The following is a 25,646-nucleotide window of genomic DNA, read 5'->3' on the forward strand; positions in this document are numbered from 1 at the left end:
TTTTTTGTCCCCTTTAATAAAGTCAAACACACAGGCAGCTGACTACAATACAAGTTCACGCCGAACACACCAAACCGTGAAAAAAAAAAAAAATCTCTACGCTTCGATTTCATCAAATTTTCCGATCCGCTGAGTGTTAGCGCTCGATGAGCTTATAGGGCGGTGCGCCCGCATTGGTACAGACCAGATATTCATTTCTTCCCTTGTGCAATTGGTCAGGATCAGTTCTGAGGAAATTAGGAAATCACATGCGGCACAGACAAGGTTACTCGGCAGAGCGCTTTATTGCAACTCTTAAAAAGGCAGGACATGGCTGACGGCCATGGCGGTGATCACATGACAGCACCAGCCAATCCAAGTGCACTTTCTTTGAACAACGCTTAGGGGAGAGCTTTGATTGGCTAGGTCTGGTGTCACGTTTTCACACATGCCACGGAGCTGGGGGGACACGTCGTACTGGCCGCATATGTACACAGACTCCCTTTTTTCTTACGTAAACTAGCAGCACCTCTGGGTCCGATCGAGCACAGGCCACAGCCAGCACGCCTGGCCGATACTAGTCCAGCCCTTATACCATCACAGCTGCCCAATGACATCATGATCAGTGGGATGTTTTTGTGGCATAATTAAGGTGGTGGGGGGGGATTCTCAAAACATTTGGGTGACAGTCTTCAGAAACCTAAAAAGTTCAAGTAGTGGAATTTCCAGGTAGTAACTCCAAACAGTAGAAAAGTCTATAAAATATGTTTGGGGGGGGGGGGGGTCCCCGGCATCGTTACCGTGGTACCAGCAATCAGTTTGTCTTTTTTTAAAAAATAATCAGCAATTAATATCCTTCCTGGCAGTGTTAACTTTGTAAACCCCAAGTTCTTCAGGTTAAAATCCAGCCAGCATGGAGAGTGTTTCCCAGTGGATGGGCTAAACAACACCACAAGGAGCGATGTACAATCTAGGGAGAGAGAGAATAAAATGTATATTATTAAAAAGGGAGGAGCGAGACAGAGCCCGGGCGGGGGGGGGAGGGAGGAGAGAGGAGCGAGACAGAACCCGGGCGGGGGGGGGGGGGGGGGGGGAGGGGGAGGGAGGAGAGAGGAGCGAGACAGAACCTGGGGACGGTGGGGGGAGGGGGGAGGGAGAGGGAGGAGAGAGGAGCAAGACAGAACCCGGGGGGGGGGGAGGGTGGAGAGAGGAGCAAGACAGAACCCGGGGGCGGTGGGGGAAGGAGCGAGACAGAACCCGGGGGCGGTGGGGGAGGAGCGAGACAGAGCCCGAGCAGGGGTGGGAGGAGTGAGCAAGCGAGACAGAGCCCAGGCAGGGGAGGGAGCAACAGACAAAGGGGCAGGTGGGGAGTGAAAGTGCCAGGGACTTCACAAAACAAAATGAGCAGAGGTGAGAGCTCTCAGTGTAGTAGACGGAGCCATCAGAGAGCGCAGGAGCTTACCATAGAGAGCTGTCAGTGGGCTTTCTCCGCCTTGTCTCTCCTTTGCACCAAGACTTTCCGCAAATAAGGCAGTGCAAAGAGCAGCAATGAAAAGACTACGTGGCCTATAAAATAGACAGATATGTACACCTGCAGGGAGAGCAGAGGAGGGAATCAGCATTTAGGTGCCCCTATATCTCCCATGAGAGCAGGAGTTCCACATCTAAAAATCTCTGGCAAAATGCTACGTCACACGTGCCACCCCACACAGAACGGCACCAGCTGCGTCACACGTGCCACCCCACACAGAACGGCACCAGCTGCGTCACACGTGCCACCCCACACAACATGGCACCAGCTGCATCACACGTGCCACCCCACACAACATGGCACCAGCTGCATCACACGTGCCACCCCACACAACATGGCACCAGCTGCATCACACGTGCCACCCCACACAACATGGCACCAGCTTCATCACACGTGCCACCCCACACAACATGGCACCAGCTGCATCACAAGTGCCACCCCACACAACATGGCACTAGCTGCATCACACGTGCCACCCCACACAACATGGCACCAGCTGCATCACACGTGCCACCCCACACAACACGGCGGCAGCTGCGTCACATCATTATAAAGCAGAGTGTAACATAAAGCAGCTCAGACCCAGGATAATACAGCAGAGAGTAGCAGGGCTGCAGCATGGTCACAGGATAATACAGCAGAGAGTAGCAGGGCTGCAGCATGGTCACAGGATAATATAGCAGAGAGTAGCAGGGCTGCAGCATGGTCACAGGATAATACAGCAGAGTAGCAGGGCTGCAGCATGGTCACAGGATAATGTAGCAGAGAGTAGCAGGGCTGCAGCATGGTCACATGATAATATAGCAGAGAGTAGCACGGCTGCAGCATGGTCACAGTATAATACAGCAGAGAGTAGCACGGCTGCAGCAGGGTCACAGGATACTATAGCAGAGAGTAGCACGGCTGCAGCAGGGTCACAGGATAATATAGCAGAGAGTAGCAGGGCTGCAGCAGGGTCACAGGATAATATAGCAGAGAGCAGCAGGGCTGCAGCATGGTCACAGGATAATATAGCAGAGAGTAGCAGGGCTGCAGCATGGTCACAGGATAATATAGCAGAGAGTAGCAGGGCTGCAGCATGGTCACAAGATAATACAGCAGAGAGTAGCAGGGCTGCAGCATGGTCGCAGAGAGTAGCAGGGCTGCAGCATGGTCACAGGATAATACAGCAGAGAGTAGCAGGGCTGCAGCATGGTCACAGGATAATACAGCAGAGAGTAGCAGGCCTGCAGCATGGTCACAGGATAATATAGCAGAGAGTAGCAGGGCTGCAGCATGGTCACAGGATAATACAGCAGAGAGTAGCAGGACTGCAGCATGGTCACAGTATAATACAGCAGAGAGTAGCAGGGCTGCAGCATGGTCACAGGATAATATAGCAGAGAGTAGCATGGCTGCAGCATGGTCACAGGATAATGTAGCACGGCTGCAGCATGGTCACAGGATAATATAGCAGAGAGTAGCAGGGTCACAGGATAATATAGCAGAGAGTAGCACGGCTGCAGCATGGTCACAGGATAATGAAGCAGGGCTGCAGCAGGGTCACAGGATAATATAGCAGAGAGTAGCAGGGCTGCAGCATGGTCACAGGATAATACAGCAGAGAGTAGCAGGCCTGCAGCATGGTCACAGGATAATATAGCAGAGTAGCATGGCTGCAGCAGGGTCACAGGATAATATAGCAGAGAGTAGCAGGGCTGCAGCATGGTCACAGGATAATGTAGCAGGGCTGCAGCAGGGTCACAGGATAATATAGCAGAGAGTAGCAGGGCTGCAGCATGGTCACAGGATAATACAGCAGAGAGTAGCAGGCCTGCAGCATGGTCACAGGATAATATAGCAGAGTAGCATGGCTGCAGCAGGGTCACAGGATAATATAGCAGAGAGTAGCAGGGCTGCAGCATGGTCACAGGATAATGTAGCAGGGCTGCAGCAGGGTCACAGGATAATATAGCAGAGAGAGTAGCACGGCTACAGCATGGTCACAGGATAATATAGCAGAGAGAGTAGCAAGGCTGCAGCATGGTCACAGGATAATATAGCAGAGAGAGTAGCAAGGCTGCAGCATGGTCACAGGATAATACAGCAGAGAGTAGCAGGGCTGCAGCAGAGTCACAGGATAATATAGCAGAGAGTAGCAGGGCTGCAGCATGGTCACAGGATAATATAGCAGAGAGTAGCAGGGCTGCAGCATGGTCACAGGATAATATAGCAGAGAGTAGCAGGCCTGCAGCATGGTCACAGGATAATATAGCAGAGAGTAGCAGGGCTGCAGCATGGTCACAGGATAATACAGCAGAGAGTAGCAGGGCTGCAGCATGGTCACAGTATAATACAGCAGAGAGTAGCAGGGCTGCAGCATGGTCACAGGATAATATAGCAGAGAGTAGCATGGCTGCAGCATGGTCACAGGATAATGTAGCACGGCTGCAGCATGGTCACAGGATAATATAGCAGAGAGTAGCAGGGTCACAGGATAATATAGCAGAGAGTAGCAGGGCTGCAGCATGGTCACAGGATAATATAGCAGAGAGTAGCATGGCTGCAGCATGGTCACAGGATAATGTAGCACGGCTGCAGCATGGTCACAGGATAATATAGCAGAGAGTAGCAGGGTCACAGGATAATATAGCAGAGAGTAGCACGGCTACAGCATGGTCACAGGATAATATAGCAGAGAGTAGCATGGCTGCAGCATGGTCACAGGATAATGTAGCACGGCTGCAGCATGGTCACAGGATAATATAGCAGAGAGTAGCAGGGTCACAGGATAATATAGCAGGGTGTAGCACGGCTGCAGCATGGTCACAGGATAATGAAGCAGGGCTGCAGCAGGGTCACAGGATAATACAGCAGAGAGTAGCAGGGCTGCAGCAGAGTCACAGGATAATATAGCAGAGAGTAGCAGGGCTGCAGCATGGTCACAGGATAATATAGCAGAGAGTAGCAGGGCTGCAGCATGGTCACAGGATAATATAGCAGAGAGTAGCAGGGCTGCAGCATGGTCACAGGATAATACAGCAGAGAGTAGCACGGCTGCAGCATGGTCACAGGATAATACAGCAGAGAGTAGCACGGCTGCAGCATGGTCGCAGGATAATACAGCAGAGAGTAGCACGGCTGCAGCATGGTCGCAGAGAGTAGCAGGGCTGCAGCATGGTCGCAGAGAGTAGCAGGGCTGCAGCATGGTCGCAGAGAGTAGCAGGGCTGCAGCATGGTCGCAGAGAGTAGCAGGGCTGCAGCATGGTCGCAGAGAGTAGCAGGGCTGCAGCATGGTCGCAGAGAGTAGCAGGGCTGCAGCATGGTCGCAGAGAGTAGCAGGGCTGCAGCATGGTCGCAGAGAGTAGCAGGGCTGCAGCATGGTCGCAGAGAGTAGCAGGGCTGCAGCATGGTCGCAGAGAGTAGCAGGGCTGCAGCATGGTCGCAGAGAGTAGCAGGGCTGCAGCATGGTCGCAGAGAGTAGCAGGGCTGCAGCATGGTCGCAGAGAGTAGCAGGGCTGCAGCATGGTCGCAGAGAGTAGCAGGGCTGCAGCATGGTCGCAGAGAGTAGCAGGGCTGCAGCATGGTCGCAGAGAGTAGCAGGGCTGCAGCATGGTCGCAGAGAGTAGCAGGGCTGCAGCATGGTCGCAGAGAGTAGCAGGGCTGCAGCATGGTCGCAGAGAGTAGCAGGGCTGCAGCATGGTCGCAGAGAGTAGCAGGGCTGCAGCATGGTCGCAGAGAGTAGCAGGGCTGCAGCATGGTCGCAGAGAGTAGCAGGGCTGCAGCATGGTCGCAGAGAGTAGCAGGGCTGCAGCATGGTCGCAGAGAGTAGCAGGGCTGCAGCATGGTCGCAGAGAGTAGCAGGGCTGCAGCATGGTCGCAGAGAGTAGCAGGGCTGCAGCATGGTCGCAGAGAGTAGCAGGGCTGCAGCATGGTCGCAGAGAGTAGCAGGGCTGCAGCATGGTCGCAGAGAGTAGCAGGGCTGCAGCATGGTCGCAGAGAGTAGCAGGGCTGCAGCACGGTCGCAGAGAGTAGCAGGGCTGCAGCATGGTCGCAGAGAGTAGCAGGGCTGCAGCATGGTCGCAGAGAGTAGCAGGGCTGCAGCATGGTCACAGGATAATACAGCAGAGAGTAGCAGGGCTGCAGCATGGTCACAGGATAATATAGCAGAGAGTAGCACGGCTGCAGCATGGTCACAGGATAATGTAGCAGGGCTGCAGCAGGGTCACAGGATAGTACAGCAGAGAGTAGCAGGGCTGCAGCATGGTCACAGGATAATACAGCAGAGAGTAGCAGGCCTGCAGCATGGTCACAGGATAATATAGCAGAGAGTAGCAGGGCTGCAGCATGGTCACAGGATAATACAGCAGAGAGTAGCACGGCTGCAGCATGGTCACAGTATAATACAGCAGAGAGTAGCACGGCTGCAGCATGGTCACAGTATAATACAGCAGAGAGTAGCAGGGCTGCAGCATGGTCACAGGATAATATAGCAGACAGTAGCATGGCTGCAGCATGGCCACAGGATAATGTAGCACGGCTGCAGCATGGTCACAGGATAATATAGCAGAGAGTAGCAGGGCTGCAGCATGGTCACAGGATAATGTAGCAGAGAGTAGCATGGCTGCAGCATGGTCACAGGATAATATAGCAGAGAGTAGCACGGCTGCAGCATGGTCACAGGATAATATAGCAGAGAGTAGCACGGCTGCAGCATGGTCACAGGATAATATAGCAGAGAGTAGCATGGCTGCAGCATGGTCACAGGATAATGTAGCAGGGCTGCAGCAGGGTCACAGGATAATATAGCAGAGAGAGTAGCACGGCTGCAGCATGGTCACAGGATAATATAGCAGAGAGAGTAGCAAGGCTGCAGCATGGTCACAGGATAATACAGCAGAGAGTAGCAGGGCTGCAGCAGAGTCACAGGATAATATAGCAGAGAGTAGCAGGGCTGCAGCATGGTCACATGATAATATAGCAGAGAGTAGCAGGGCTGCAGCATGGTCACAGGATACTATAGCAGAGAGTAGCAGGGCTGCAGCATGGTCACAGGATAATATAGCAGAGAGAGTAGCAGGGCTACAGCATGGTCACAGGATAATATAGCAGAGAGTAGCACGGCTGCAGCATGGTCACAGAATAATGTAGCAGGGCTGCAGCAGGGTCACAGGATAATATAGCAGAGAGAGTAGCAAGGCTGCAGCATGGTCACAGGATAATATAGCAGAGAGAGTAGCAAGGCTGCAGCATGGTCACAGGATAATACAGCAGAGAGTAGCAGGGCTGCAGCAGAGTCACAGGATAATATAGCAGAGAGTAGCAGGGCTGCAGCATGGTCACAGGATAATATAGCAGAGTGTAGCAGGGCTGCAGCATGGTCACAGGATAATATAGCAGAGAGTAGCAGGCCTGCAGCATGGTCACAGGATAATATAGCAGAGAGTAGCAGGGCTGCAGCATGGTCACAGGATAATGTAGCAGGGCTGCAGCAGGGTCACAGGATAGTACAGCAGAGAGTAGCAGGGCTGCAGCATGGTCACAGGATAATACAGCAGAGAGTAGCAGGGCTGCAGCATGGTCACAGGATAATACAGCAGAGAGTAGCAGGGCTGCAGCATGGTCACAGTATAATACAGCAGAGAGTAGCATGGCTGCAGCATGGTCACAGTATAATACAGCAGAGAGTAGCAGGGCTGCAGCATGGTCACAGGATAATGTAGCAGGGCTGCAGCAGGGTCACAGGATAATATAGCAGAGAGAGTAGCAAGGCTGCAGCATGGTCACAGGATAATACAGCAGAGAGTAGCAGGGCTGCAGCATGGTCACAGGATAATATAGCAGAGAGTAGCAGGGCTGCAGCATGGTCACAGGATAATATAGGAGGGTGTTCTCTACGCAGACTACTAGAATTCCCTCTATGGGCCGTATTCAATTAGCAGTGAAAACGGCAGTTGTTCGCCAAAAAAACAGGCGAAAATGCAATTGGCAAAAAAAAAAAAAAAAAAAAACTTTCGAGAAATAAGGTCTCCATTCCAGACCAGGCGAAAATAAAAATCTAAATCCATATTGTTGGCTAAAATTGTGGGGATTTCTTTCAGAACCCTTTTGACGCCCCCTAATGATAAATGACCCCCCAAACAATATGCAAGTTGCGCACTTTGGTGAAAAAAAAAAAAAAAAAAAAACGTTGAAAATTATAGGAAGCATTTTTATTTTTCCAGGAAATTTCTGTTCCACGTAAATTGGGAGTACGTTAAAATGGGAGCAAGTATATTTTCATGTCGTGCAAACTCAATTTTAAAAAACGTAAAAAAACGCCTGCTGCGACCACGTGTGATGTTTAAAATATTTCACACATCCATATCGCCCCCCCCAAAAAATCAGACCCAATACATTAAAACCATTTTCAATGTTTTTTGGGCGTTTTTTTTACCCAAAATTTCCACGGTCGTTTTTCACCAAAGTGCACACCTTTACGCATTTTTGGGGGGGTCATTTATCATTAGGGAGGGTGTACAAAGGGTTCTGAAAGAAATCCCCACATTTTTAGCCAAAAATATGTATTTTGCATTTTTTTTCGCACGGTCTGGAATGGAGAAAACTTTTCTCCAGTTTTTTTTTCAGCAATTGCGTTTTCGCTGCTAATTGAATACGGCCCTGTGACTGCGTATGGCCCTTCACACTGCGATTACAGACGACAAAGACAGCCTGACCGCTAGTGTAAGGTCTCTAAACTATAAGGGACTGTTGCCACAGCACCAACACACAGGACCAGCCTTTCTCCAGAACATTATATTACAGATCAACGACATATAAAGGGAAAATCAGATAATGGCCAGAAGAGTCCAACTCACCTTGAACCACTTGTCCCAGGTAAAAAGGCAGAATGGCACCAGCGGGTATCCCATGAAGAACCAGTGGAAGAACTGCTGCACCACGTACAGCGGAGGGCGCAGTAGAGGCATGGAACATATCTGACTGAGCACTGGACTATCCCTCACCAACTCCATCATCTGGGGGAGAACCGAATCACAATGGGAAACAATGAGTCACGTTTGTCAGACTATGCGCCCTCCCCCAGTCATGCTTGTACGGTACCTCCTGCATACACACAGAGGAGCGGCCATTTTGTGGACAGCTCGCCTCACTGATAGACTACAATTAATACAGGCATTGGTCCTTCCCAGAAAATGGCTGCCTCCACTGTGTACCAGGTGACCGCTAGGCTTTCACCCCCAGTGGCCTGACCTGTCTTTCCACAAGGACTATCAGAAACTCCAGCGAGAAGCAGAGGAGGTATCCCGAATGCAGACCGTGCCAAATGGCCAGGAAGAAGAGCGCAGCTCCCTGAGACACAAACTTATTGCCGAGGAAGCGGAGACGCTTAAACACATATCTGAGGAGGGAGAGAGAGGAAATTCTCAGTCACAGCATTTACTGCAGACATTACAGCACCTCCCATGCCACAGATTCAGGAGCCACCGTCCTCCCCCATTCTATTAGCTGAGACTTCTGCTAGTGAGACGCTATAATATTATGTGTCTGAGGAGACAGCTGGCTGTGGTCTGAAGAGACACCGAAATGTCAACATGTTCTGAATGTCAACATGGACATTAAGTCGACTAAATAAAAAAAAAAAAAAAAAAAAAAAAGTATGGACATAAAAACCATTATGTCGACAAAATAGCAACATACAATCTATTTTTTTTTTAAAGCCTAACAACTACATCTAAAAATAACACTAAAAAGTACTGTCGACATTCTGACCATGTCGACATTAGTGAATGTCGACATTTTTACATGTCAACCTAACGTCTATGTTGACATTCTGCATGTCGGCACTCTGAGCAGATAACCTGATTGCATGGCAGTGTGAGTATTAAGGGGGCCTGATTCACTATGGAATGCAACTGCGATTGCAATAGCGATTACGCACGCAGTTCAACTGTGATCGCAATACCGCCGCAGCACAACATAAGGACGCCCACTTTATCTTACACACATCCGTAATGTTTAGCGCGACTGCGAAACCATCGGTACAATGGAGTACCATCGCAGCCTCACGCACACTGGCATAAGCTCTGACCTTACTCAGGAGTTGCTAACCTCGTCGCACACTATCAGGCCTCAGGCTGCGTAGGGCATCGCAGTGGAAAATGTATGCACGCCCATGCCCACGTTCAAAAGCGCTGGCATGCTTGCGTTCGGCCGTCCCCCCCCCCCCACCCACCCACAAACGGCACTTATTGTCAATCACTCCGCGATGGGTCTGCGTAGTCTCTGATCGCAGTGGCTAGTTGGCGCGCTGCGATACGTACGCATGCGCAGTACGTAACATTCGGCCAATTGTGTGCGTATTAGCAACTGCGTTCCTTGCTGAATCAGGCCCTAAATCATCACTCAGCTGAGTTAGGCTTAGGAGTCTATGTACTAAGCCTTGGATAGAGATAAAGTAATAACCAATCAGCTCCTGTCATTTTTCAAACACAGCCTGTAACATGGCTGGTACTTTGTCTCTCGCAAAGGCATAGTACATAGATCCCAGAGTCAGTGCGTCTAACCATAGCAGCCCCCAGTATGCGCAAGTAATAGGACGAGCACTGCAGAAGCCAGGACAGGGCCCTCACCATGGTATGTGACAAACTGGGTAAAACCACCGATGTACAGCACACGGAGGAAGGACAGAACGTCTACTCACCTCGCCACCCAGTCATTGGTGTTGATGTTGAAGCTGGCGATGGTTCCTGTGAAAAGGGGTGTGGTCTCAAACTGCCACACCTTCATATTGGCGCAGGCATTCCAGAGGACTTTGCCATTCTCATCTTTGCCATTGTAGCCAAGGCCGGAAAGAATACAGACACCTTCCTGCAGGAGAAGAGGGAAGGAGGCCAGTGAGACGTACAGAATGGGACACGGCAGGATTACTGTACATATCAGGGGGATCACACCTGGAGGCATGGCAGGGCTCTTATTATACGACTGCATCCATCTCAGGCTCTCACACAGATGTGTTGTTGGGGCGTATAAAAATCACTGTATTTGCTGTTAACATGCCGACGTATCAGAGCCTTATTTCCTACATAAGGAGATCAGATCAGCACTCACCGTGACCAGCCAGCAAGTCACATATTTATACAGCATCACTTTGCCCCAAATCGTCATGTACACGCAGCGGTACCAGAACGGCTGCTTCTGAAATAACAAGATAAAGAATAGAGGAAAAAGTCAATTACTGGAATCCACAATGATGGTAAATGATTGTATGCACCACGTTAGGGGAAAGGAACGTCAGCCACCGGGGCCTGCACTAAATTCAAAGCAGCCGTCCAACATTTATTTTCTTTAATAGCAAGTTAAGTATATTTTACAGATAAAAAGAACTGGGCGCTGGTCTCACTAGTGACAATAATTAGCTGAACGGCCGCGCTCTATAAAGGAATGGTCACAACCTGTCATTAGACCAGCAAAAAAAAAAAAAAAAACTTTTGAAGTTACAAACATCAGGACTGTGGACCTCATTCAGTCTCTCGCAAGCGGCCGATCGCTCGCATCCAGCGTGTGCAAATTTTTCAAAGTGACGCCATGGGAAGCGATCGCTCACCAAGGCATAAGTACACCCACTTTGGCTGTGCGAGCGATCGCTCTGTGTATGCCGACACCCATTAGCCTATGTAGAGACGCCCACTAGCGCACGTCATCTGCAGGAAGTGTATTGGTACATCGAGCACCATCGGTAGCGATCGCAGCGCTTGTGGTTGCCTTACCCTGCCGCAAGCACTGTGAGGACTTCAGTGTAAAAAACAGGCATGTGACGTGTACTATGACGTTGCCTGTTAATTATGCACACCTTAAAAACGTTGTTGAAACACCTAGGCACGCCTGCATTCGCACCTCTACTACCCCGTTATCAGCGTCCTGCCCCTGTTACCACCCACAAACGGCCTCTCCTGTCACTCATTACACTGGGCTGTATTTGCTGGGCGAGCGAGCGGCCTGCGATCTCAGAGTAGTTCGCGCATGCGCAGAACGAAGCGTGCACATGCGCGTATGCAAACCATCGGGTCGCTTGTGAGCGCACAGCGCTTGCGAGAGACTCTGAATGAGGTCCTGTATGTGCTAAGGTCCAAATAAAGGCCAGTTATTTCGATAATGTATATGATATGCTGGACCTCTCGTACGCATATGTGATTGAATAAGCCTAAATAATGAGCTATTATATAAAGATATTTATCTGATTGTCTGTACCAAACGGAATCCCAGAGTTCAATCTCCAGATATCTGTGGTTTGTGGCTATATATTCTTTATACTAACATCGCTTTTCTAAAAGGAGCTAATACACTCCTACTACTAACATTGCTTTTACTAACAGCTCACAGCAAGTCTAAGAAAGGATCTGCGGACTGATGATCTCAGGACAATGTGCAGATATAACTCTCCATTTACTAACCCTTTGGAATGTTTATGGGGATTCAAACCCTCTATACTTTACCAACATCTTCAAGAGTCGGACAGCAAATTGTCTGTCATTTAATGCATGTTGACGTGGCTACTAACACATAACCTGAATATGCCAATCATATGTGATCTATGCAGGATGGAGTTTGATTGGATAGTGTTGAAATAATATGTGTGAATAAAATGATTATTTATCATTTCTACCACCTGAACAGCGGTTTTATTTTTTTTAATTTGTAACTTCAAAAGTGTCTTTTTTCCGCAAGTATATTTTAAGCATGTATCAAATTTTTCTTAGCTGTCCTTAAACAAATCATTATCTCCTTTTCAAAATATCTCTGGTGAGAAACATATGGCTGCCAGCTAGAGACCCAAGCAGGTCATGTGATGGCAGAAGAGGGAGAAGGAGGAGAGGGGAGCAGAGCATACTGACAGCACATTGCGTGACAGTAGGTATGTTAAGGCACACATCCACTAGACCAGGAGTCAGGGAACTTTTTTACCTTTTACCCCAAAATATATTTAGATACGCCGACGTTACCCCCTTGATTTGAAAGAAAGGAAATCATATAGTAGTGCCCCCATAGTTATGCCCCTGTAGTAGTGCCCCCATAGTTATACCATAATCTTACCATAATCCCCGCTCCTGCATCCGCCGCCGTCCTGTCCGCCCGGCAGCGGGCGTCCGGCTTAGAGCCTCACTGCGGCACAGCCGGGCACGCATATGAATCATTCCAGAAGGGCATTCCAAAGTATAGCATGCCCGGCTGTCCATCCATTTCCCCCAGGAATTTCATTTTTATTCCATGTGGGGTAATTTACCCGTTCCCCGACCACTGCACTAGACGATTACATTGAGCGATTGAACGATATTGTTATAGTTCAATAATCGTTCGCACATAGTTTAAAAAAAAATGTCTAAAACGACCAGAGATGTGCGCTCCCGCTGGTCGTTTAGACATCTATCATCGGGCAAATATGTTGTACAACCTGACGTTATCGTCAGGTTCAGCATGTTTGCAGATGATTGATGAGCCTGCACTGAACGACTGACTAACGACTGCACGATTACAATGTCGTATTCGTGCGGTCGTTTTCATGTCTTTAATTGGATGTGTACCTTTACACTTACACAGGCTCAGAATGCCAGCATGCCATGTGAGGGCACGGAGAGAAGGAGGAGTAGGATGTCCCAGTGAAAACAGGACTCAGAAGGGCATTCCAAAGTATAGCTGCTCACTACATCATGTGCCATTTGAATATGATCGTCTTAGCCACATGGCAATGGAAAACCTGCTGAATCATCAATAAGTAATACATGGGACATTTACAGCACTGAACATTTTCCTTTTCTCCCCTATAGCAAGTGTTTGCACGTTCTGGTGGTAAGGTCAGAGTTTGCACATTGCTGCCACCAAACTGTCGGCACATTTCACATCTGGCACCGGCTATGTGTCTGCACACGCAGTACAACCCAATTACCCCGGCTGCCTGGCAGCCCCCGGTTCTAAGCTATTGGGGTCTCTCACCGCATACTCCTCTGTCAAAAAGTAGTTGTCAGGCAGGTAGGGGGAAAAAACTGTGTATATGGTCAGAAAGAAGAGCCCAAGGCACAGACGCTTCATCGCCGGCTGGACGCTGCACAGAGACAGAAACAAGGACGTCACTCTCAGTGCTGATAATAAAGACCACGGCTTACCCCTATAGCAAAGTCCCAGCCTCACCTGTTAGGCCTCTGTCCCTCCACATCAGTCAGCTGGCCGGTCACCAGCTTCAGGTAGCTGCACATAGAGAACTGGGGGCCGACTAAAAAACCCCCATAGTAATAGGAGAAGCCGCAGACCTCCAGCAACGTGGGTACTCTCAGCACAGCATAGCGCTCTTGCTCAGGGGTCAGCGAGGTCTGTGAAGGAGACGAGAAGAAAGGAGATAGAAATTCTGATCACTGACCTAACATAACATTTTCCCAAATCATCTATACGAGAATCCTCGAAAGTCTGTCCTGCCTGTGCCGCAACCCCCCCCCACCACCCAATAAATGCCTCTCACTACCACTAACAGGGACGGTAAAGTTCCTGGCTGTGGTAGAGATTAGAGGGAACAGTAAGTATAACAGAAGTCTGGGGGCAAGATTGGGGTGAACCTGGCGTATGCCAGATAAAAAAAAAAAAAAAAGTTACACGCTTGCAATAAAAATATAAAAAATTTTTTAGAGAACAAGAAATCAAAACGCACAAAATTAACCAGAAGGCGCTCTTTACTATGGTCACATGCCGACACTGTCGATCAATAAGCTCATCCTCATAACACGCTAGGGCCGAGGTCTGAGCTTTCTACACAGCCGTCGCACTAAAAACACGTCACGTGCGACGGCTGCTTATCCAGAAACACCAATCGGTTCTGTAACCCGCTGGATGGAAATAAAGGTAGTTCCTCTGTGTATGGGGTAAATGGTGAAAGACACCTTCAAAAGCTTTGACTGAAATCTTCTGCAAGCCCAAAGATTGCCCGGTATTATAGGAGATCATTAGAAGATGTTACTTTGATTGTTACTGCTCATCCGAGCGGAGACATTCCGCCATTCCAGCCAGTTACAGGTTTCCTAAAGAATTAAATCACATCTGCTTTCGAGTAGTAAACACACAGACTGGATTCACGGTTGACATAGGACAAAAGCCGGTCTTGTAGAGACAGGTAACGCCGCTGGCAAGCTTACAGCGCTGACTAATTGCCAATTTCCGCTATGGACAGATTACAGGGTAATTACAGAGACAGCAGAATCTGGCACAGATACAGGCACACGGGACACAAACCTTGGCTTTTCCACCATCGTAATAATCAAAGGCAAGCCCTGTAGGGGTGAGAAGGGAATAAACAGCACAGGCTTAGTCAATGGCATCAGGAGGACAGGTTACAACAACAGGACCTGACTTGGCGAGGGCTTCTCATAGACCCTTTCTGACCACAGGAACTTCCGACACCCAAATATACAGCTTTGCCTGTAGTAGCAGGGATCCCTCGTATGTACACATTAATACATAGCACTATCAATAAAAATACCGCACTGAAGAGCGCTGCAACAGGAGGGGGCTATTTCCATGGCAGACCTTAGCCCACCTTGTGTTCAGATTTTACCATCTGTCTTGTTCTCACCTATGATGTTTATGAAGATCTAAAAAGGCTTTAAAATGAAGACTAATATCCCTCAATCGTACCATTATCACCACCTATACCTCCTGCATGAATAGACGATGCCAGTGTACCAGATGGCATTGGTTCCCTTGCAATGTATGAAAAGCACACAGAAACCTAGAGACCTTTAGAAGAGGAGCTTAGGAGCCAGTAACGACCTGGGGGTCCGGCAGTGACTGGGAACTGCTTTTGCTGGTTTCTAGAACGCTCACTGCAAACTGATTATACTGTAGTAATTCTGAATGCTGAGCACCGCTAACACAGGATAGGGTCACGTAACACGCCAACAATGCAATCAAAGCTGGTGCTGTATTATATACCGGTATGTGACCCTTATATTACATAGCATAGCTTTATACAGAACACACAGCATTATGCAGAATGCACAGCACCCTATAAAATAAAACTCCTGCTCGGTCAAAAGAACATTTCTACTGCTTTGATTGAAAGAGATCTGTAACAGGGGTATTCAACAGGTGGTTGCTGTGGAACTACACATCCCAGCATGCCCTGCACACATTTTGCTATTAGGGCGTGCTGGGATGTGTACGAGAGTAGAGGACAACGGCCTGACATAAACCAATTACGTAGAGATGTATAGAAAACCTCTACTGGGACTGATGCAAACGCATTATAGGAACCTCAAATATTTATTAAAATAGAATTAGGAGTTAAAAGCACAGTTCCTTAATAAACTACATCAATAGCACAAGTGGTATGTACAAAGTAATACTGGCACCTACTCTACAATATTCAATACTACCAATAGAAGAATTACACCAACTGTAATCCGGCGCATAGTGCATAATAATATTGTAGCGGAACCAGTCTGATCAGAACGAGCTTTATGCAGCTGGTTATTGTTGTACATCACCGAGTGTATTGATTAATAGAAATTGAAGGATTATAAACTGTCACAATTATACGGTACCGTACTAATAGTTATTAATGGTCACAGCTAATGGCGGCTGCGTTCTTGGGGTGAAAACTACGGAGTTGTCGTCAGATTGATGGGTGTCGCAGTTCAGTCTTCAGTGGGTAACTTAATATGTGCTCAACGTTCCGCTCTAACAATAGGAGTTTAATTAGGCCGCGTGTCAGTCCCCGTGGCGGATGTAAAGATATTCTGAATCAGTTGCAGAAGTACAGCCATCTATTCCCAGTTAGGAATTAGTCTGCCTGTATTGTGGCTCAGTGGCTGCATTGGAGGTATCCCTACACATTATTAACGTGTTGTTAGGCCGCGGTGTGCAGCTTCATCTGCCAAGTACTGTGGTTCAGACGTAGCCCTAAAACAGGATGTATTGAGGATTAGTTAAGATGGGTACGCACCTAAAAGATACATCTGCAGATGAAGGTCGTTTATACACACTGACCCGTGTCTCCTGCCCCCCTGCCAGCGGCCTCTGCAGCAAGTGTATGGGCAGTCAGCTGACCGCCCGTACACACAGCATGATGAGCAGATATATCTCCCAATGGCTGTGCAGCACAGCTGACACAATAGGTCTGTGAACGTCGTCGTTCACAGACATACCGCTGGTACACACTGGCCGACGCACACACGATATTATTGGACGATCAATTGATCAGCTAATATATCTGCCAGTGCGTAACCAGCATTAGTCTAGGCTGCGACTCGCTCGCTGCACCGGAGCTCTACCGACCAGCGTCCGCGGCTATTTTACCGTATTGTAAGTTAGAGCGCTGTGCGGGAGCTCCGTCTGCCGAGCGCACAATTGTATTCCAGTGTGGTGAAGGTAGATATCAGGGGCAGCGCGGGATACAGCGAATGCCGGATGCTTGTGACTGAACTTTAGAGGACAAATCCAGCAACGTATTTTGTCTACCTCCGTAGACTCTTTCAAGCCGATTGTCCTCTTCTGTACGATTCCAATAAACTGGGAAACATCTCTCTGTATTGGTTAATTGATTTTCATTTCTATCATACCAGTGGAGACGTTGTATGCACTTAATGTAAGACAACACCTTACATTAAGAAATATAGAATTAAATAAGATAATACCATAATACAATTCTAATATATATAAGTAGGTAATATACCATAGCTGTTAGGCATACCTATAAAAATAAATCTATAAATATCGTCTGCATCTGTCCTCTATCTATTACTTATGCATTGAGGCAAAAATAAAGCTTCAAATACATAATAGTTATATCACAGAGTTCACGTATTAAACCCGATTTATAACAAACAATTGTTTAAGCAGGAAGAGCTATGTAAGAAAGAGCCTAGACATGATACAGAGGTAATGTTAGTTCAGTCATGATCATACATGTGTAAAACATGTATAAATGAATACCATTGCATCACATCAATCAGAATTATATATATATATATCTAGTCAACATTTCCATATACCAAAAACATGACTCATATTCCTGGGAACAGGGACAGCCATATACTGTATATTCCTAATACAGGTTTATAGACCAACAAGACAGAGGGGGATCAGTATTATAATAAATCTAGAGGGATTAGCATATAAAAATTATTAAACAAATAACAATAGAAAGGAAAACGGAGCGGAGAGCGGGCGCTGTGCACCACGCATTTACCGGACCGTGCATATGGTGGGCGACACTTCCCCCTTCAACCCCCTGCGAGTTACGGAAGACGGGACTTAATAGAGGAGGTGAGATAAAAGAACTCCATGCTCTAGTTGGGAGGTTCCCAAACTCCACCATTACAGCCCAGGTTTTAAGGATATCCATGATTTAACACAGGTGACTTAATTAGTATCTCAGTCACTTTGATTTAACCATCTGGACTCAAGCATGGATATCCTTCAAATCTGGACTGCAATGGCAAGGATTGGGAAACTCTGCTCTAGTCCAAATATTCTAGGACCTCCCCTAGGCCATTCGGATGTAAAGTCTAATTTACATATCATCCTGACTCCGCCCTACATCATTTTCTGACTCCGCCCCCTCCCCTTACACTATGGGGACCAGAGTTATGTATTCAGAAAAATGGTGTTACACTATATATGGCTCCTTAGACCTTTCAATATATGTTTGAGTATTCTGATAGTGCTGGGATGTGTAGTTCCACAATACTGGACGGCTGCATGTTGAATACCCCGGATTTGTTCTCCATGTCTCAAATTATAAACTAACTTTCTTTACTAACCTTATTGCCTTCACACAATTTATTTATCACCAGTTATTTATATAGCGCACACATATTCCGCAGCGCTGTACAGAGAATATTCGGCCATTCACATCAGTCACATCAGGGGGGGAGGCGGCAACTCACCGATCAGTTTCAGTGAAAGAACGCAGTGCGGCATGGTCCATTTGATGTCATAATCGTCTGTGGCTGTGTAGTAATAGCCAGATAAGAGATAGCCCTGTGAATACAGAGACAGGTTATCAGCACTCCCAGATTCTAGCACCGACAGCTCCTAGTTATCAGGTTAGATGCCAATGGTAATGTTCATTCTAGCACCCTACACCAGTCACCACCCTGTGCAGATCCTCTTTCCAGTCTGGGGTGTGGCTTGCTCTGCTCCTTCTAGCACGCTCAGCTAATGCAACAATCTGCTGAGATACAGACCAGAGTGTGCTAGAAGCACCAGAGCGGAGTGACACCCCAGGCAAAAATGAGGAACTGCACAGGTTGTGACAGGCGCAGGGGTGCTAGAATGAACACTATGCCAGTGGGGATCGGCATTGCCGTGCCATGGTAGGGGGACTTACCAAGCCCTCGGCTACTCACCATCTGGAAGCAGAAGCTGCTCAGCACCGCAGTGACCGTTCTCCCCATAAGGCGCAGCATGAGGAAATGTAGCACGATGCATAACAAGGAGTGGTACAGCTGGGAGCCTACGGGAGGAGACAGGAAGACTGAAACCCTAATCACTCATACACGCAGGCTTAACAATGGGAGGGATGTATCAGGCCTTCTACAGAGTGGAGAAGTTTCCCATAGCAACCAAGCTGCTTCTAACAATCATTTTATAGAAGGCACTTGCTAGTTAGGAGCTGATTGGTTGCTATGGGAAACTTCTCCAGGAGTCTCGACATTATGAATGTCATCATTTGGCATATTAACAATCTGAGTGTCGGCATTCAGACCATGCTGACATTCTGGTGTCGACTAAATATACCCCACCTGTTTGGACTGCCAGGGGTAATATGTACTAAAAGGCAGGTTTTTAAAAGTGGAGATGCTGCCCACAGCAACCAATCAGATTCTAGCTATTATCTTCTAGAAGGTGCTAGAGAAATGTGAAGTAGAATCTGACTTGTTGCTATGGGCAACAACTCCACTTCTAATTACCGCACTTTAGTAAATATGCCCCTCAGTGTCAAAGCATTTAAAGGACACGCGCTGAACAGACAGCATGGAGACCCCTGCGCAGGACTTTATATCACACGCAGCAGAGTAACCATAGAACAGGCTTAAAAGCGCAATACGCTGCACCGGTCTCCAAAACACAACGCAGGAATCCATTTTGTTTAATAAAAATTAACATTATTATCGTGAATACTGAATAAGCCACAACATGGCTGCCTCCTGGGTAATTAAGGAATCGGTATGATTTACCGGACGCATGTCCGGCGGTTGGAATGCCGACAGAGGCTGCTCGACATGGGTGAAAATCCAGATCGTCCCTAAGGTAAGTATTCACTAACCTAATTCTCTCCCCTAACCCTCCCTTAGGGGTGCCTAACCCTAACTTTCCCCTCCCAGTGCCTAACCCTAACCCCCCCTCTAAGTGCCTAAACCTAACCCCACCGCCAAAACCTAAGCCCACCAGGGGGGGGGGGGGTGGCTAACCGTAACCTCAGTCCTAGTGTATGTGTCGGCTTGTTGTCTGTAAGCACCTCAGTCCTAGTGTATGTGTAGGCTTGTTGTCTGTAAGCACCTCAGTCCTAGTGTATGTGTCGGCTTGTTGTCTGTAAGCACCTCAGTCCTAGTGTATGTGCCGGCTTGTTGTCTGTAAGCACCTCAGTCCTAGTATATGTGCCGGCTTGTTGTCTGTAAGCACCTCAGTCCTAGTGTATGTGCCGGCTTGTTGTCTGTAAGCACCTCAGTCCTAGTGTATATGTGTCGGCTTGTTGTCTGTAAGCACCTCAGTCCTAGTGTATATGTGTCGGCTTGTTGTCTGTAAGCACCTCAGTCCTAGTGTATATGTGTCGGCTTGTTGTCTGTAAGCACCTCAGTCCTAGTGTATATGTGTCGGCTTGTTGTCTGTAAGCACCTCAGTCCTAGTGTATATGTGTCGGCTTGTTGTCTGTAAGCACCTCAGTCCTAGTGTCAGTGTCGGCTTGTTGTCTGTAAGCACCTCAGTCCTAGTGTATGTGTCAGTGTCGGCTTGTTGTCTGTAAGCACCTCAGTCCTAGTGTCAGTGTCGGCTTGTTGTCTGTAAGCACCTCAGTCCTAGTGTATGTGTCGGCTTGTTGTCTGTAAGCACCTCAGTCCTAGTGTATGTGTCGGCTTGTTGTCTGTAAGCACCTCAGTCCTAGTGTATATGTGTCGGCTTGTTGTCTGTAAGCACCTCAGTCCTAGTGTATATGTGTCGGCTTGTTGTCTGTAAGCACCTCAGTCCTAGTGTATATGTGTCGGCTTGTTGTCTGTAAGCACCTCAGTCCTAGTGTATATGTGTCGGCTTGTTGTCTGTAAGCACCTCAGTCCTAGTGTATATGTGTCGGCTTGTTGTCTGTAAGCACCTCAGTCCTAGTGTATATGTGTCGGCTTGTTGTCTGTAAGCACCTCAGTCCTAGTGTATATGTGTCGGCTTGTTGTCTGTAAGCACCTCAGTCCTAGTGTATATGTGTCGGCTTGTTGTCTGTAAGCACCTCAGTCCTAGTGTATATGTGTCGGCTTGTTGTCTGTAAGCACCTCAGTCCTAGTGTATATGTGTCGGCTTGTTGTCTGTAAGCACCTCAGTCCTAGTGTATATGTGTCGGCTTGTTGTCTGTAAGCACCTCAGTCCTAGTGTATATGTGTCGGCTTGTTGTCTGTAAGCACCTCAGTCCTAGTGTATATGTGTCGGCTTGTTGTCTGTAAGCACCTCAGTCCTAGTGTATATGTGTCGGCTTGTTGTCTGTAAGCACCTCAGTCCTAGTGTATATGTGTCGGCTTGTTGTCTGTAAGCACCTCAGTCCTAGTGTATATGTGTCGGCTTGTTGTCTGTAAGCACCTCAGTCCTAGTGTATATGTGTCGGCTTGTTGTCTGTAAGCACCTCAGTCCTAGTGTATGTGTCGGCTTGTTGTCTGTAAGCACCTCAGTCCTAGTGTATGTGTCGGCTTGTTGTCTGTAAGCACCTCAGTCCTAGTGTATGTGTCGGCTTGTTGTCTGTAAGCACCTCAGTCCTAGTGTATGTGTCGGCTTGTTGTCTGTAAGCACCTCAGTCCTAGTGTAAGTGTCGGCTTGTTGTCTGTAAGCACCTCAGTCCTAGTGTAAGTGCCGGCTTGTTGTCTGTAAGCACCTCAGTCCTAGTGTATGTGTCGGCTTGTTGTCTGTAAGCACCTCAGTCCTAGTGTATGTGTAAGTGTCGGCTTGTTGTCTGTAAGCACCTCAGTCCTAGTGTATGTGTCGGCTTGTTGTCTGTAAGCACCTGGTCCTCTCAGCCACTGCAGTTAAACAACAACCAGAATGACTGGTTCAGAGTAACATGGGTTTGTTTTCCATTCGCCCTCCCCAGTCACACCCATCCCATGTGCTGAATAGCAGGCAGAGGTCATTTCCTTCACCCCAGCCACATAAGTGCCCAGTATTATACACGTCACACCCTGAATAGACCTTACACAGCAGCCTAAACGCTTTATCTTATATAAACAATGCACTTTAACACTTCAACATAATTCTATGACACAGCAGCAGCAGCACAGTGCAATAACGGAACGCTCATTCATTCATTCCCTGAGGAAGCGGAGCTTGCAATCTACTCTAATAACGTAACCCGTCTCCACTGTAACCCTCCTGCGTTATACTGAGCATTTAAACGACAGCACTCAGTCTGTAAAGTGGTCACTTGGAAGCTTCAGGCTGAGAGCATGAGGTCTGCTGAGGGTTTTAGGACTTTTCCAAGGGGGAAGGACGGATACCTGAGCGAGCAGGGGTTAACACACAGAGAACGGCATCAGGGTGATAAAAGCAGTACCAGCCTGTGCCAGGAAGTCAGGGTGCACCTGCTCACTGATCCTCTCACACACTTAATGTGCCCTTAAGGCACGTGTGTGTTCTCCGGGCAAATACCTTGTAGTGAATAATCTTTCGTGGCACGATCTTGCCACACAACCCAGATGCTGAAGGAATTACTGTGCCCATTCCCTTAATACCAAGCAATGAACAGGATTAGCCATGATTGCCATCATTTACAATGCGGATATTGCAAAATGAGTGCCGTCTAGATTGAATCCCCCACTGACTGTTAAACATGCCACAAAAATGGTATAATAAAGATTATACACAGCACAATATATGCCAGGCCTCCCCTGCTTCTTTGCTGTTATTATCCTGTATGGTTTTATTACTGCCTTGTTCCCAATTGTAAAGCAGAACAGAACGCTATATGGATAAAAGTTAATTAATAATATTTCTGAATTCACCGTGCAAGCTGCGTACACTAGGTTCATATCATGGCTTCTAACAGCGCACTACTACGTATGCGCTGGGCGCCATATGTAAACCGGGTGTGGTATAAGATAGACAGTAATTCGTTAGACAATGTCTAGACAGACACCAGATGTTAGACAGTCAATAGCTAGACATGGAAAAGAGTTAGACACAAATAAAAGTCAGACACACTAAAGTTAGACATGTAAAAAGTTCGACAGGTACAAAACATCGACAGGGTCAAAAGTTCAACATGAAAATGGTCGACAATAATTTTTTTTAAACTTTTTAGCCCTAAACTTCACCGTAAACCTCCCCTTGGTGCCTAACCCTCCTTCCTGGTGCCTAGCCCTAACCGTCTGGGTAAGTGCCTAATCCTAATCGTGGGTTAAGTGCCTAACCCTAAAAAAAATATTTATTTTTTTTTTAAATGTGTCGACCATTTTTGTGTTGATCTTTTCATGTCAAATTTTTGACCCTGTCGAACTTTTTACATGTCTAACTTTATTGTGTCTGACTTTTGTCTGTGTTGAACTTTTATCCCTGTCTAACTATTAACTGTCTAACATCTGGTGTTTATCTGGACATTGTCTAACTAATTACTGTCCGTCTATTAGATAAGGCCACCAATTAACCCCTGAATAAGCAGCTCTGGTCTGTGGCATCTTCATACAACCATATTGCTCACCTCTTAGCCCTTCTCAACCAGCAAGGGGGGGAAAGGAATACTGGGATATTTGCGTTTACACCTTTCCAGGCTGGCCAAACTGTACCAAGTCCACGAACTGGCGGAAGGGCACAGCTTTTGCCACCCATGGCCATCTAATATCAGCTCTCCTAATCTTACCCTGAGCACCCAGGATGGAGCCATCTCTATCCTATATGACATACCAAAGTTAAAGTAGGCGATGCAGAGGCCGGTCACCGTGTTGAACAGATGGATGTGGGATGGCTGCTTCTTATAGAGGAAGTATCGCTGAAATAAGGCCAACGGGTACCCTAAGAGGAGATATGTAACAATAATGATCTGGATTCACAAAGCAGGAGCTTCACGTACATAATCTTCTGTCCCAGGTGCGTGATTCCGCCCCACCTCCACAATGATGCAGGTCACCCGCTCCCATAGTGCAGCTCTCCCCCCAACTCTAGCAGGGTCACCCACTCCCATAGTGCAGCTCTCCCCCAACTCTAGCAGGGTCACCCACTCCCATAGTGCAGCTCTCCCCCCAACTCTAGCAGGGTCACACACTCCCATAGTGCAGCTCCCCCAGTCCTAGCAGTGTCACCCTCTCCCATAGTGCAGGTCTCCCTCCAACTCTAGCAAGGTTACCCTCTCCAATAGTACAGCCCCCCAATCCTAGCAGTGTCACCTTATCCCATAGTATATCCCCCCAGTCCGAGCAGGGTCCCCCTCTCCCATAGTGCAGCTCTCCCAGTCCTAGCAGGGTCCCCCTCTCCCATAGTGCAGCTCCCCCGGTCCTAGCAGAGTCCCCCTCTCTCATAGTGCAGCTCCCCCAGTCCTAGCAGGGTCCCCCTCTCCCATAGTGCAGCTCCCCCAGTCCTAGCAGGGTCACCCCCTCCCATAGTGCAGCTCCCCCAGCCCTAGCAGTGTCACCCTCTCCCATAGTGCAGCTCCCCCAGTCCTAGCAGTGTCCCCCTCTCTCATAGTGCAGCTCCCCCGGTCCTAGCAGGGGCTCCCTCTCCCATAGTGCAGCTCCCCCAGCCCTAGCAGGGTCTCCCTCTCCCATAGTGCAAACAATCCTAGCAGGGTCCCCCTCTCCCATAGTGCAAACAGTCCTAGCAGGGTCTCCCTCTCCCATAGTGCAGCTCCCCCAGTCCTAGCAGGGTCTCCCTCTCCCATAGTGCAGCTCCCCCAGTCCTAGCAGGGTCTCCCTCTCCCATAGTGCAGCTCCCCCAGTCCTAGCAGGGTCTCCCTCTCCCACAGTGCAGCTCCCCCGGTCCTAGCAGGGTCCCCCTCTCCCATAGTGCAGCTCCCCCAGTCCTAGCAGGGTCCCCCTCTCCCATAGTGCAGCTCCCCCAGTCCTAGCAGGGTCTCCCTCTCCCATAGTGCAGCTCCCCCGGTCCTAGCAGGGTCTCCCTCTCCCGTAGTGTTGCCCCCTCATGTCACCCTGTTGCCATGTCTCTCGGTAACCCCGCCCACACAACAGGTTGCCCCCCCGCTCGCACACTATACCACCATGGTCCCCGCACTCAGTAATCCCTACTCTCCCATGTCGGCCCTTTATGTGTCCCCACCCCGGACTCCTCACCGCTGAAGATGGACAGAATGAGTCTCAGCGCCGCTTCCGACGCTCCTAGCGCCTCCGCCGCCCCGTGCAGCAGGGACCCCGAGGCCGCCGCCATCTTCCCCCACTACCCGCCGGGCCCTGACTGGACCGAGCAGCCCCTGGTGACAGGCCACGCCCAGGGCGAAAGATTGCACCGGTACACCCCGCCCAGCGCTCGCTGATTGGCTCCGGCGGCATGAGGAGTGCGTTGTGGGCGGGGCTTCGCGGGCCGTTATTCAGCCAGTGTCACCTGAGGGTGGGATCTAACACGGTCACACCGTAACAAGGGGCGTGGCCTGGCGCTGATTGGACGTTTCCGGGGAATGGGTTACTAGCGGTCACGGTGAGCTGATGGGGCAAGGGTCACGTGATGTCAGATGTGGGTGAGAGGTCAGGTGACTGACTGTATATCACATAACCGATTTATCCCCTATAATATATAACCCACCTGCCCACAGTGTTGGAAGAGCACCTGCTGAGCCTTGTATACACTTGCTGTATATATATATTTATTTATTTCTGGAAAAATAGGTTCAGGAACTGTGGGTGGAGCTATAGAAAAGTAACTAACAACTAACCCTCTTCTCTGCACCCCTGGAGCTTTTGTTGCAGTGGTAATAGAGAATAAT

The 25,646-nt window shown here is 48.6% G+C and overlaps 1 protein-coding gene across 1 annotated transcript; it reads right to left on the reverse strand.

The window, feature by feature from the left end:
• Positions 1–260: 260 nt before the first annotated feature.
• LPCAT3 (lysophosphatidylcholine acyltransferase 3) lies at positions 261–25,191 on the reverse strand. Its single transcript, XM_088456021.1, has 13 exons — positions 25,000–25,191; positions 23,621–23,728; positions 18,880–18,986; positions 18,418–18,511; positions 14,762–14,799; positions 13,673–13,851; positions 13,478–13,586; positions 10,598–10,684; positions 10,191–10,357; positions 8,741–8,888; positions 8,347–8,505; positions 1,442–1,570; positions 261–949 (listed from the first exon to the last, which is right to left on the reverse strand). Exons 1-12 carry the CDS (start codon positions 25,091–25,093, stop codon positions 1,454–1,456), a joined length of 1,407 nt encoding a protein of 468 aa, XP_088312147.1. The 5' UTR covers positions 25,094–25,191; the 3' UTR covers positions 261–949; positions 1,442–1,453.
• Positions 25,192–25,646: the final 455 nt, after the last annotated feature.

The sequence above is a fragment of the Taudactylus pleione genome, unplaced genomic scaffold, assembly GCF_031769625.1.
Source record: "Taudactylus pleione unplaced genomic scaffold, aTauple2 ptg000685l, whole genome shotgun sequence".
In the NCBI taxonomy this organism is placed as follows: domain Eukaryota; kingdom Metazoa; phylum Chordata; class Amphibia; order Anura; family Myobatrachidae; genus Taudactylus; species Taudactylus pleione.

Excerpts from the sequence above, each read along its gene's own strand:
- LPCAT3 (XM_088456021.1), bottom strand. The coding sequence starts at position 25,093 with ATGGCGGCGGCCTCGGGGTCCCTGCTGCACGGGGCGGCGGAGGCGCTA. Across the intron at positions 10,358-10,597 it reads TGACTTGCTGGCTGGTCACG|GAAGGTGTCTGTATTCTTTC; the intron begins GTGAGTGCTGAT and ends CTTCTCCTGCAG. Across the intron at positions 8,506-8,740 it reads TAGTCCTTGTGGAAAGACAG|ATGATGGAGTTGGTGAGGGA; the intron begins GTCAGGCCACTG and ends GTTCTCCCCCAG.